Raw genomic sequence first — 14,666 nt, forward strand, 5'->3', positions numbered from 1 at the left:
TACACAGTCATAAAATTTTTTCTATTCAAGTAGTACAGACAGTTCATAATAATAAATTGATATAAAAATATATAAGAATCGTATGTTTAAATTATGTACATCAAAAAAAGGGCAGTTATTATAAAGAAAAATAGAAATTTTGGCAAGTATTATTAAGTATGCAGAATAATTGTACAACTTATGTAGTTTATGGCAACTTCTAAAAAAAGTCCTTGCAACACGATAAAAAGACGATTAAATATTATGAATGTAAGTAGTAACGAAAAGGGAGAAGTAGTCATTCAAACGATTTCATAACAATTTGTTTCTTCACAATAATTACACATAGTAATATTTAAGTATATTTTTTAACCCATCAATCACCATGACAGTTGAGATAATTACCAACAAGTATAATAATTAATTAATTAATTAATAATAATAATTATCTGAAGTAGGTATGATAAAAATAATAATATTTCTGAATAAAGAGATCACCCGTGAAAAGTCCGCAATCTTTTTTTTTTCACTTATAAAAAAGCTTATTTGAGCTCGCATATATATTTAATGGCATTACAGCAAGAGTCTGAATGCCATCCTTCACTAGATCTCCTCCTTGATCCCTTTCTTGCGAGGGTAATACTCCATGTTAAACAATTTTCTTCAACTGAAGGAACGGGTCGATCCAACCATCCAAAGTCCGGTACTAATATCGTATTTCCAAAACCCGTCCAGACCCAACGATTCTCAATTTCGATATCATTTCCTCCGAGCCAAAATTCGAATCGAGTGCGAGGAGAGGATTCGGAAATTAGTTCGAGTATGGCCTGTCGCTCCTCTTCATTATCGATGGCTAACAGATTTCCGTTTTCAGACTCGCATAGCTTCTTAGCTTCGATCCAGCCCATTCGTCGATCAGATATTTGATAGCATCCAGTAGGAGTGAGTGTGTAGCCTCGTGGACAACTTGTTTCTATATATGACAAAAGGGGACAATGTTAATACAGTAAAAAAGGCAAATACTTAAATAAGCAACTTACTTCTCAAATTGTCATTCCTATTGAATTCGAACTTATCTGGTAGATCATTGAAGTCGGGTCGGAAACCAGGGGTACTGGCCCTACTCTTTTGATCAAAGAACGTAGATGCTTTAGTTGTTCGTTCAAAGAAGTTGGAGGATTTCGTGGTTTCAGAGAATCGACTGCGGGTTGGGGAATTGGTTGTGTCTGTAAATCTACTTCTGGTAGTTTGTCTTTCTTGAATCTGAGAAGTGGCATCACCGCCTGGACTACGACCTAAGTCATCATTACAAAAGTCTGTTGTGCAAAGACAGGCTTCAATAGATGAGGATTGTGGTTCGGATATATCGCGAATATTGCATCCCGTAGTAGGCAATAGAGGACTATCAAATGATCCCAACAAAACGTTCTTTGAGAAACATTCTCTGAGTATTGCTAAAAGAAGACGTGTACATGAATCAGTGGAATTACATAGAAGTAAGTAAGTATTAGGGTTCCTGAATTCCCGGAAAATTGTTTGTCAACAAGATCCCGGGAAAGTTTGGGTAGACATTTAAAAAATTACTGTTAAATTTAAGTAGTTTATTTATGTTGTAAAGAGAACAAATATATTGTAAGCTAGTCGTGAAAGGTCCAAAATTAATCCACTTTAGAAAGGGAACATATAATTAAATATTCGTTTGATGGTTTGCTATAGATAATTTAATGGGCTTCACTTTTTTGTGAAGTACATCATTTGCAACGTAGCATAAATTGTTACAAACTTTATCACAAATGAATCTTAAAAATGCATTAAACTTTTCCGTGAATGAATTACATTAAGATCGCGGATACTATGAAATATTGAAGTGCAAAATTTCCTACAAAATATTTTTTTTTTTAGAACTTTGTATAGACGTAAAACCCTGAAAAGTTCAGGGAAAAAGGGATTCCAAGATCCCAGAAGAGGAACCCTATAAGTATATGTAAAATAAGTATTTGCCGAACCTGTTTCTACAGAGGACTTTTTCCATTTGTAAAGTAAGCAGGCTTCTCCTTCTTTGCATGTTTGAATTTGAGTGGGATCTGTTGGATTAAATTTGTCACATTTGGCGTCAGTATTTAACAAGCTTCCACAACTATAGCATTGAAGCCCTGGTCCTCCTTTATAAAAAAATAATAAAATCAGTACATTTTATGGATTGGAACATGTAAATCCTTACCAGAGAAGGTATTTTGTGATCTGGGAGGAGGAGTGGAAGGGCTTCTAAACTGAGAAGAGGGAGTTGTTTGAGTAAAGCTGGGTCTTCGAGTGGTTGTGGGGCGTCGACTGGTTTGTTGGTTGTTTTTGCTATTGTTATCATTCCGATTTCTATTATTATTCTGCTCTTGGTTGACTTGTGATGAGTCAAATCTATCGTTACTACTACTATCTGATTCCACACTTCTTTCTCCATTAGCATTACATCTTTCTGTGTCACAGAGGCAGGCATAAATATTTGAAGCTCGAGTTTCGGATATGTCTTGTGGAACACATTCGCGTCTTAGTTGCAAAGGCTTATCAATGGAACCAAGAAGTATGGACTTTGAGAAACATTCCCTTATGATAGAGGTTTCAATATTCGATTTCTTCCAAGAGTACCAGAGACAGGCCTCTCCTTCCTTACAATACTCAGTTTTTCCAGCGTTACCTTCTTCACATGGTGGATTTCCGCTTCCAGAGAATAAACTTCCGCATTGATGACAGAGAACTAGAAATAAATAGAAGGATGTCATTAATCCCCGAAAAATATATACATTAAGTGAAAGAGTTAAATCAGACAATAGGGTATGAGCGTTGTTTACTTATTAGTCGTTAGTTTACAACTACAAATTGCTACATTTTCGCCATCTGGCGGCTATTGATGTTTATTTAGTTTTCTCATGCCCTATTCTTTCGAGTCAAATGGACAACAACTAACTGTTCATAACTACATACCCTTTCCTCCACTTTGCCGGAGAGTATTTCTATTTATATCATTAGGAGATGGTGCTTGAGGTCTTCCAACTTGACTCCTAGGTCTCTCAGTTTGAGATTGTGGCAATCTCAAAGGAGTAGGAGTAGTGGTGGTCTTAAGGTTAACTGGACTTCCTCCATCGTAACCATTGCAAAAATCTGTGGCACAGATACAGGCCATGATAGAGTCATCATTTTCAACGGGTCTAGGAACACATTCATGACTGGGAGCAATAGGATTTTCAATACTGCCCAGAAGGATTGAGGTGGAGAAACATTCACGGATAATAGCGATATCTCCTGCAGATTTGTGATACGAGTACCAGAGACAAGCCTCACCCCTAGCACAAGTCGTTTGTTGTTGAGAAGCAGAGACATCAAATTTGTCACACTCAGGGGCATCCGTCGAAAAGAGACTACCGCAGGCAAAGCATTTGACTCGGCGATTGGGGTCAATGGGTTTTGCTTTCACGACTGGGCGTCTTGTAGTTGTTGTAGGAGGCCTAGTTGTGGTTGTAAAAAAATTGCAAGATTTGACATTACAGGATCGAGTATCTTTGTTGGATCCAACACAATTAGATCCCCCGTTTTTGGGAGTCACTGCGACGCGTCTGGTTCTAAATTGAATTCCTCTTCCACAAGATTTGGAGCAAGGACTCCATTCTCCGTATTGGCTCCATTCACAGTTGACTATAAAGAATAAATGTTAATTAAATTTTGATTTATTAGATTTGCAGTTCATGGATGAGAAAGGATTATTTTACCTCCTTCAGGGCGATTACGAATGATTGATAATTGTGTGGTGGTTGTTGTAGAGACTGTAGTTCTCCGTGATATTTGTTGACGATTTCCAAAGTTGGAATTAGTAGTTGTAGTAGCTAAATTGAAAAAAAGAATGGTATTATCTGCAACAAAAAGTTCCTTGCTAAAGTCAAAATCCTACTTTCTCCATTGAAACACTCGACTGCAAGAGTGGGATCATCGTCTTTCCAAACACCTGCTCTCGAAGCATATTTCCATTCTTGAGCTGTCTTATGTATACAAGTCTCTTGACCATCATTACGTATTCCAGCAATGAATTGCCCTAATTCAGGTCCAATAACCCACAAATTCAAACTATCCGCCTAATAGAAAAGGAAGAATATATCCCAAATCAAATTATTAAAAAAAAGAAAAACTCTAATAAGAAAAAAAAAAAAAAAAATTAACGTACTTGACTCTTAAAGAAGTAAATATACAGCTGCTCACGACCCTCACGCTCATAGGCAAATCTTCCATTATAACTATCCGATATTTTATTATATGCCCCTAAATACAAACTCTGATCCAATTTAGCGTTTCCATTGGCTTTGACAATCACTCGTTCACAACATTGGTCTGCTCCTCAAGTAAGAAAGGATATATATCAATACGTTTTAAATTTATTTTATTTGTTCGATTTTTTTTTTTTTTCAAACCAAAAGATAATTATGAAAAAAGGAGTTGTAGATAAATTCATGTAAAGAAGTGTGAATTATTATAAGAACAAATGAATATTCACTAATAAAAATTAAAAATAAAAAATAAACACATATAGGAGATGAAATAAAGATACGTTTAAAAAGAATGATGTTAGTTTAGGAATGTACATAAAATTAAGGTAAGGCATTAACTAGGTATTTACATGCTCCCATCACCGCCGTTCCACTATCAAACAATTATCAATTAACTAGGTACAATAAATCTATAAGAGAATTATGAATGTACAAATAATATCCTATCAGATGGAAGAGATCGGTTTTTAATATGTCCTGAGTTTTTTTTTTTTGTATTATGAATAAAATTATCGTCCATTATAAATATCAAGTCCGTTGGTCGTCGCTTTTTTTTTTTTTGTATGTGTTTGTGTGATATCTACAGACCTGAGCCACACGTATGACGATTGCATATACGAGACTGAAATGCTCTTCCTGGACATTCATTCCCCCCATTTCTTGACGGATGAACAATGGATCGATTTCTATACTGAACGCCTACGCCACAAGGCTTGCTACACACTGACCAAGTATCATAGTCGGACCATTCACAATCCTGCACTCGTTTGATGGAGGATCCTGTTTTTTAGCGTTAGCATATTTATACAGATTGGATTATTATTATTTTTTTTAAAAACAAACAAAATCGACACGAAATATGTAATATGTACATTTAGAAGAAAAAAATATTTATAAGCAATTAATTATCAATATGACCCATGCTGTGGTATTGTTTTAAAGACGTACGTTATGATTAATGGTTATTATTAATATTAGAGGTAAAGAGACAACAAACAAATGACAGAAATGGTTATGGGGTGTACGTAGAGAGTACACCTATGTAACTATGTATGTACATATATGCAAAGTGGAGGACGGATATATAAGGATGGGATAAAGGTAATTTGCTTGGGACTAAAAATATAAGCTAAAAAAATAAATAAACATTTGCAGCCTTCAGCTGCTTCGTAGGAGAGATAATTTTATTAGTGTTGAAAGTCGTGGAGTTGCCTTCTTAAGAAATATCAGGGGTGCCTGCAAGATTGCATTTATATATATCTATTGGTTTTTGGAATTTGTTCGAAAAAAAAATCACAAAAATTTAAATTAAAAAAAAAATCAATAGTTATTTATAAAAAATATAAATCTTTTGGGAAAAAATTTCAAAAAACCGTAGATACTCAAAGAAAATTATTTTTTTTCCAAAAAAATTTCAAATATTTTATCTTTTGGAAAAAAATTTCAAAAATCCACTGTTACTCGCTATTTTTTTTTTTTTTTTTTTTTTTTTTTTTGCATAATTTGATGGAATGACACAAAAATCTCCACTTAAAGGTTAAAGTTCCTTAATTGGGGTGGAGGTAGGGGCTAAATATGTAAACATCAAATTGGCTATTAAATATACAAACTAGAATGGGTACTCTGTAGAGCGCAAACCTCCGCCTAAAATCATTCCCCCTAAATTAACGATGATTTGAGTTATGTATCTCAACTATTGTCGATTATGAGTTTTTAACATTTTGTGTTACCTTGACCTCTCAAAGTTTAATGACCTCCTACAGTGAACATATAAAACCTTCCTACAAAGTTTTATCTAATTATTTCATTAACTTTTTCCGTGGTCCTGCTTAGAAAGAAACCAAATAGCAAACAAACTGAGGCCAAAACACCGTTGTCAAAGGTAAATATTCACGTGATATTTTCCCTACGATTAAATACAAGTAATTATGAAATCATTATAGATGTGATAAGAAGGGTTTCTCGTGTGTATAAAAAAACATAATTAAAAAGGTGAAAATTGCTGGACTCCTCATGAGCGTAAAATACACACCTGAGATTAGGTAATTTAAATATGGTACCTCCTTAAGACAACATATCTGTTGGGAAAGATCACTATGGTACTCTTTGCCTGCTGATAACGTTTGAAGTTTCAATATCGTGGAGAATGATTAGTTAGAATATAAATTATTTACAAGCATTCAACACGCACTTTTTTGGAAAATACAAACTCGCCAGGATTCAAGCATTTTTTAAATCTCCATGCATAATACTGATTACAAGTAGCTATGCATTGAATGATAGGCGCTCGCCGAGAATCCGTCTTATCTTACATTCAGAGTGAGTACTGAATCTACTCCAAGAAACTACATATCAGTAGTGTTATAAGTGTTCCGTCCCTGCTGAAGACGTATGAACTTTCAAAAAGAAAGATAATTTCTAAAAAGAACACTATTTTTTAGATTACTAACATGACTTTTTCACATCATCATATCAGCATATAATGTTGATTCTTCAAATATGAAAGAAAAAATTATGTGGTCATTATTTATTGATTTATCTATAGACAGCTTTTATGTAAATCATTTAAGAATATCTACTAGAACGAAATAAGATTTCATTCAGTAAAAAACGTATAATTGGAATACATGTCCCTTGTTTTGGAAAAAGGATACATTTTTAGAATTGCTTACGAAAGTTAATGAAGAATTATGAAATGAAACAACAACTAGTATCTGCAAAGGTGGTGGGAAAGTCTATGGCTTGTTAGCAGAATATAAATCTTTTGAAGCACCTTTTATGTTAGTAACATACCTATGTTTTATATTAAATAATATTATCATCTAAGGAGTTGCATTCTTTTCCTTCAAGAAAGTGCCACTCTCTTCCACTCTGTTTACAAATCAAAAATAGTAAACAACGCTCATGCCCCATTTGAAGTATGTAAATAAAAGGGTACATATCCCTTGGTAATTGATATATGAATAGCCAATAAGGTGCCATTATATTTGTCCCTAGTGTTGTGTCTGTCTTTATTTAGAAAGGAAGAATCCCGTTCAGATCAGTTCTAAAAGCTGATAAAGTTGGATTTTTGATTATGTAACTCCACTTTATTTCTTCTTTGATTAATCAGTTTGAGTACTTATAGTCCTATATGCGGACAGGATCACCCCCCAAAGGACAGTAGGAGTGGTCCTAAGACTGGCATGAACTGGACCGATTAAATAAGGACCGATACAACACTATTTGTCCTAGCCCTTACGTCTATACTACCGACTTTCAACACTAGTTTGCTTGTTTTGATTGATTTGTTGTTACTCACTCGAATGATTTGTTGTTGAGAGGTCATCATCAGGAATGGGTTGATCCTTGAGGGCAGCATTCACCTCATTATCTATCGGAGTATTAGTGGTCGTTGTAGTGGTTGTGGTGGAAGTAGTGGTTGTACTTGTAGGTGTGGTTGTGGTTGTACTTGTAGTAGTGGTTGTGGTCGTTATGGTTGTTGTTGTAGTAGAAGAAGGGAAAAGTGTAGTGTAAAGTGGGGAAGAAGTAGGTATAGTAGAGAAAGAGGAAGAAATAGAATTGTCTATGTCAGAGTTTGAAGAAGAGTGACGACTCTCTGTTTTAGCACCAAATCCTTGAAAAAGTAAATCAGCAAAGGACATATTTCGGGTGCTGGCTAATATGTCATTAGGAGAAAGTGTGGGCGTGGGTGTTGTCGTAGAGGGTTCGGGTGTTGTTGTTGGTGTGGTTGTCGTTGTGGTCGTTGTTGTGGGACATGGTTCTTGGTCCACACAATCCCGAGTCATGAAAGCATCGTTTGGATTACATGACTCCCCGCCAGCACTGGGTTGTTGAATGACAGTCCTAAATCTTCTTTGAGTGGCAGGACCACAGGTGGCACTACAAACACTCCAAGGTGTAAAGTCTGACCAACCGCAACTAACTACAAGTTTTTGGTTTAATTGAAGGAAAAAAAAATGGAAGGAAATAGGAAAGTTATGAATGAATCAATACTACTATGTAGGCTATGAAATTGAAAATGAATTAATCATCTCAATAAATGGTAGTAAATCTATGTTTAGCCCATTACATAAAGTAGAGTAATTACATATGTTATGTTATAGGTATGTAACTTAAAAAAAAAGTTATTGAGCCCTTCGATTATATAATACATAGAGTGTCAATATACTATGTACTAAATAAACAAATCAGTCTCTTAGATGAAACAGTATCAAAATATTGATTAAATATGTATATAAGTGAAGTATGGATTTAAAAGCTATAATACACTGTACAGAACGACAATGGCCCTGAGCCATTGTCATTATTAAATATAATTTTATAATTGTTAGTTTGCTCATAATTTACAATTTGCGAGGATATTAAGATTATGATAAGAGTATTCGGGACGGAGGGAAACTCAAAAATAGGGGGATGTCTTACTTGAACATGGATTCGTGCTACATGATCGTGTCTCTGCTTTTTCACCAAGGCAAGGTCGGCCACTTCCAGAAGCTCTTCTGCGGATATTACGGCGGCGTGTTTGTCTTCCTCCTCCACAAGTAGCAGAGCATGATGACCATTGACCAAAATTGGACCATTCACAATTTACTATGTATGAGGAGTTGAGACAATCAAAGTACAAGCCGAAAAATCTCATTGTAATCTATTACCTGGACATGTGGCTCCAGCATTGCATTGTCGACTTTCAATAGCATCACCACGACAAGACTTTCCACCATTGGTCGAGGGTTGAAGAATCATTCGCTTTCTTTGTTGGGTTCCTGTTCCGCAAGACACAGAGCATCGACTCCATTGACCGTAGCTGCTCCATAGACAATCTACAGAACCTATATTTCATGAGAAAAAAATATCTGGATCAGGAAAGGACGCTACAAATCTATGAGGACGGATTATATGAAAGTATAATCCTTGGAGGAAAAGGAAAAAATAAAGATAGGAAATAAGATGGTTAGAATTTTTTTTTCTTTGTAAAAATATTCACAAAAAACATAAGAAAATAAATATTTGTAGAGATTTTGAAATATTTGAAAGATTGAAGGAAGAGGGAGAGAAAGAAAAAAAGTTTGACAGATTTGAAATCCACCTGTGTCATCAGAAGTGGAAGCAGAACTCGGGGATTTTTTAGATCCACCCACACATTCGACTCGAACGCCTTCTTCCCATTTTCCTTCCCATGGTTCATCTGTATCTAGGCCACCTATTATTGGTTGAATGTGGTAGATAAAGGGTGGAAGAAGGAACGAGAGAGATAAAAAAAAACAAAGTGGTAAGACAATGGACAAACAATATATAGATTGTAAAATAAAGATTTCCGAAACATTTTTTTAAAGATATATATATAAATGTAAATGGAGTTTTTGAAAAGATAGATAGAGATCAAGTGAAGGACAAAAACAAAAAAATCAAATTATCAACAGCCACGATCGGAAATCCTTTGATTACAAATTGGACATGTACTTCTGTGCCAATGACTTCCGGTTTTGAGATATTCTCTCTTTCCAATAGACCAACCCAAACCTCCGGCATTCCAAAAGATGTATCGATTCTTTCGTGTATGTTTGTACACGGGCCTTTCAGAGGCCCAAGGTACTTTATTATTTGTAACCTTGTAGCGTCCATCGCAATTAGCATATGTGGCTCCAATAACGTTGACAAGGGGACAGTTAACGTCTGGAACGTCTCCCACAAAGTCTGCTATAATTATAAAGTATATGGATAACCAATTGGTACTTTTGTTATATGTAAGTCTATTGTAGGATTATATATTTAGGAACAAATAAAGGTATTAGAATGGAGACATTAGACAAGATCTACTTTCTAACTAAGGAGTTATGAAGGTACATGAATAAATAATACACATCAATTAAAATAATTGTGAATGGACTATTATACTATTGCTTGCTAGGACGTACGTACAAATCACACCAGGAGTTGTCAAGAGTACATACATACGACGGTATATTATAATTAGTAGGGATGGGAAAATTGTCTAAATCCTCAGGAGTGTAAATAAAAAAGAAATGTATATTTTAGAAACTTAAATAGACGACATATCTGCAGACAGAGATCCCTAGTGTCGTGTGAGTCCTTATTTATTCGGTCTAACCCAGTCTAGTCTTAACCCCTCAATGACGTCAAAAAGGATCGATTTACCTTCTTTAAGGACTGCCAAGTGGGATTGGATGGGACCAGACTCGACCTAAATAAGGACCGACCCAACGCTAGAAATAAGTGATGTATCCGTCCTTATTTAGGGCTGCAGTCTAGTTCAGTCTCAGTCCAGTTCAATTCAGTCATGCATATCAGTCCTGAAACTGATAAAGTTCGGACCTTGATGACATCACTCAACTGTATTTGTTCATTTTTTAACCAGTTCCATTAACGACAGTCTGAAGGACCAACGGTCTTAAGCATTACTCGCAAGGACTGGTATTAAAACTTTATTATATCGAATAAATAATGACTGACAAACTTTCAAGATAGGAAGAAATAATTATTAACAGTACTAATATCCAGTAAGTTACCAAAATATACTTTTTTTTTCACATCCTTAATAATTAGTGCTATATGTAGGCAAGGAATACTCTATGCATGAAACGAGCACTAATCCTTCCCCTTTATTTTTTTTAATTAACCAAAGGCTTTTTTTCTATTTTTCTCTTCATAGAATAGTTATGAAATGAAAGAGGCGTAATGGAATTAGAGCAATCATTTTATGAATGTCTACAGGAAATTTAAAAAAAAAACTTTTTTAATTATTTATTAAAATGATACAAGTGTCAGTTTCAATATTAGTTTAGTGTGCTGCCGTTTTATATGCGTCAGTGCCACTATAGTACCGGAATACCGAACATGACTAATTCTGATGATATACATGAATCAAGCAAGGCAAATATTTAAATCTCTAAAGATATTCATTGCAGAATTGTTTTAATTCCATTCCCTCTAACATTTCAATGCCCTTTTACTCTAAAAGAAAAAGCCTTTAGTTGGTAAAAAAGAGTGCGCGTTTTATATATAAAGTACTCCCTGATGTAAGCCACTTCATAAAGAATATTCTTACCCATCAGCCAACCATTAAAGAAAGAAACACCCAACTACATATATTAATTATCTACAAATAATTAATTACAAATCTATGAATAAAAAATCAACTACCAAACTAAAACTATTTATGATTCTTTTTGAAAGAACATTAACAATTCTCATACAATCACTGCTTACTAAAATTTAAAAAGTTTAATAGTGTACATAGATGATAGATACCAAGTAAGAAAAAAACAAAACATGGCTGACAGATGGTTATTCGTTTATGAAGTAGCAATGAGTGCTTGTTTTTTCTATTAAAGGCAAATCAAAATACTGGGGCTACTGTGCGAGAATTGAAAGTGTTCCTCAAAAATCAAATCAGGTGAAAAATGAATATTGTATATTAATAGTCTTTTAAAGACTAATTAATCAACTAACTAACTATGCAAAGGACTATGACTAAACTAAGAGTCTACGATTACATTTTGGGGGTTAAATCCAAAATTTAGCCAGGGAGGAGGCATTTTTTGAGGAGACATTTTTGGGTTTTGTATAATAAAGAGTATCGAATTATGTATCGTAAATATGATTAAAAAATATACCTATAAATAAATGTAAAATAGAAAGTAAATTAATAATAATTAATGGACAAAATCATTAGAAAGTAGAAATGGGAAGAGATAGGTCAGGAAATAGATAGATAAGTATGGAAGAACGTATTTTTTATAAGTAAAAAAAGTTATATAAGGAAAGATAGTAGATTTGTAATTTTTTTATTAAGAGTCTTACGAGGACATTGCTGCGTGCTACAAACTCGAGATTCTTTTCGTTCCCCTCGACAGGGCGAACCCCCTTGTCGAGCAAGAATGAGTATTTTTCTCTCACGAAACTGAACTCCACCATTACAGGATTGTGAGCAGTCTGACCAAGACGAGAAGTCACTCCATTTACAGTCAATTCGTCCATCTAATCGTGTAGTTATGTAATGTCGGACACAGGATAGATAGATAATATGTGTGTGAGATCAATTATATATAAAGGAGAGAATAAAAAAAAAAGTCGTTTAATCAAAATGTCCGTCATGTAATTTTTAGAATAAGATGTCTTACGTTGATTGAAATTAAAGTTAGGCGTTGCTCCTATAAAAGAGATAAAAAAATAAAAATAAGACGTAATTATGTATGTAAGTGTTCTAGTAGTATTGAGACTCGGTCCGAGACCCTCATTTTTTGTTCGGCTCGGTCTATGTGATTTTCTCTCTAAACTTCAAAAACGACAACATAAGACCGGATCAATAGAGAGAGATAATTTTAAAACGATACTGGCCAAGGTAATGGTACTGGAGATGGTATTCAGTTAAAATTATTTTAAATTTCTTTGACCTGTCCTGGATTTCCAGACCGAACCCCAACACTACTATGTAGTTAAGTCATTGAGTGTGTTTTAATAAGTATATTTGTGGCCCCTCAACACAAAAGCAATTAAGAATGATTTCTGCATATATTGAAGTAACTTTACTCATATCCCTCCCCCTTCAATCCGGTATTGTTTGAGAGCCAGCTTAAATATTCAATTAGGCATACAATCTAGAATATGCAAAAAATAATTGAACATTTTTGAATAAGAATATTGAATATGAATAAAGGTATATATTATCAATCCCAGAGCCTCATTTTCTTTACTGGTAGGATCACATTGAGACATACCAAAATGTACTTGACACTCCGGTTCTGGATAATACCAAGTGGTCCATTAAAATCTGAGCACTTTGAATTTTAAACTTCAAAAAGATAAAATTTATTAATAAACAATAGAATTTAAGCAAAATAAATGCTATAGATAGACGTGTGTCTAGGCTCTCTTAATATTTAATAAAGCTGCCATTAGCGGCAATGACGGCTTCGAAGCAAAGCACCCGCTAAATATGTAGTTCTCTGTCATGGCGTCCCAGTGCTGGCTGACAATGGGTTTCAGGGCAACAGTGTCTGGATGATCGACACTGCAGGCATTTCCATGGACTTTCATCCGAAAGGTGTAATCGAGGAGGTTGGTTGGCATCAGGGATGTAGGGAGGCCAAAAGAATAAAAAAAGAGTTCAAAAGACTCATTCAATACAGTCTTGTAACGGAGGAGATGAGTTTTTCTCATAGGTGGTGCCAAAAGTGGCCTCTCCATCCTCACAAGGTTCTTTCCGTCCACCACTGGAAAGTCTGATGTGAACCCCCGAGATCTCTTGCATGGGTCGACATGGAATTGAAGGGATATGCCCGGTCTGTTTTCTTTAACTACTCCGGGACCAGTTTGGCCTTTTTGACAGAACCCTTCTTCCACTCCAACGTTTTTGACTTACTAACGTCGTAGACTGTGGTACTGGAGATGCCCAACTGCTTGGAGTGTGGGAATGGAAATTTGTCGTTCACGGAAAATGTCCTTTTCTCCACTTTTTCGTAAGCTAAAGAACTCAAGTTTGTTTTGTCTTGTAACTAATTGTAACTATGTTTTTATATATCGAAATATGAAGTAATTTCAATTTCTTAACTTAGTTAATTAGTAAGTGTTCAGATTTCTTTGGACCGTCCAGTAGTGCCCATTCCGTGGTATATTAACTTATCCAAGGAGTTTGATTAGAATATTTATAAATCATTGAATCGTTTATAATTGTATTATAGGTATTAACGTAAAAGTAATCACTAATAAAAAGAGTTTTATTGATTTTGTTCCAAATTGCTTTTGTGTTGACGCACTAGATGTATCATCATTATGCATTAAAATACAGAAAAGAGAAAGAAAACAATCAGAATTGAGGAAAACAACCCACATACATTAACATAGGAAAACCTATAAATTAGATTTAAATAATAGATATACAAAAGATGTGGAAAAAGTCAGAACGGTGTAAAGGCCCAAAATCCCTATTAGAATAATCTCTCGAGTGTATGTCAAGACATTATTTATGTAAAAGAAAAAGAGAGAGAAACCCTCTTTTGTTTTGTGTATGTACATGTAAACTCTAATTAATCCCTTACCAAACTGAGACATAAAAATAGCAAGTCTTTCTCTAAGTGATGACATTTTTTTAGTCGAAGTCGTGGAGGAAGTCTTTCCGTCAAGTTCTGCCCTTCTGGGCTTACGAGAAAGTCTTTTATGTGTCGGTCTAGTAGATGTTTTGGCTGAAATAAACAAAACAAAGAAACACACCTCAAGAAAACGAGTTCAAAAATACAAATACATAAATACAAATATCCATGTCAACACATGTGGAACTAACATAAAAAAACGCAGGAATGAGTGTAAAAAAATATTAATTATTCAAACCAAAGGTATAAAACAAAATGGCGAAACGTG

The 14,666-nt window shown here is 34.6% G+C and overlaps 1 protein-coding gene across 9 annotated transcripts in view; it reads right to left on the bottom strand.

The window, feature by feature from the left end:
* Positions 1–14,666, bottom strand: part of LOC121114036 (uncharacterized) — a 77,239-nt gene continuing 62,573 nt past the window's right edge. The window contains exons 8-23 of one of the 9 annotated variants that reach the window (XM_040707853.2): positions 12,431–12,460; positions 12,111–12,287; positions 9,750–9,986; positions 9,376–9,489; positions 8,942–9,118; positions 8,712–8,879; positions 7,588–8,211; positions 4,875–5,066; positions 4,187–4,350; positions 3,917–4,097; positions 3,738–3,851; positions 2,956–3,663; positions 2,201–2,728; positions 1,986–2,141; positions 1,020–1,433; positions 1–952 (exon numbers count right to left, since the gene is read on the bottom strand). In XM_040707853.2, coding sequence (XP_040563787.1) covers positions 522–952; positions 1,020–1,433; positions 1,986–2,141; positions 2,201–2,728; positions 2,956–3,663; positions 3,738–3,851; positions 3,917–4,097; positions 4,187–4,350; positions 4,875–5,066; positions 7,588–8,211; positions 8,712–8,879; positions 8,942–9,118; positions 9,376–9,489; positions 9,750–9,986; positions 12,111–12,287; positions 12,431–12,460 — 4,415 coding nt within the window. In that variant the 3' untranslated portion in view covers positions 1–521. Of the gene's footprint in view, positions 953–1,019; positions 1,434–1,985; positions 2,142–2,200; positions 2,729–2,955; positions 3,664–3,737; positions 3,852–3,916; positions 4,098–4,186; positions 4,357–4,874; positions 5,067–7,587; positions 8,212–8,711; positions 8,880–8,941; positions 9,119–9,375; positions 9,490–9,749; positions 9,987–12,110; positions 12,288–12,430; positions 12,461–14,347; positions 14,492–14,666 lie in introns of all 9 variants that reach the window. The other 8 variants (XM_071887079.1, XM_071887078.1, XM_071887083.1 and 5 more) reach the window with 8 other exon arrangements.

This window comes from Lepeophtheirus salmonis, chromosome 3, assembly GCF_016086655.4.
Source record: "Lepeophtheirus salmonis chromosome 3, UVic_Lsal_1.4, whole genome shotgun sequence".
NCBI lineage: Eukaryota > Metazoa > Arthropoda > Copepoda > Siphonostomatoida > Caligidae > Lepeophtheirus > Lepeophtheirus salmonis.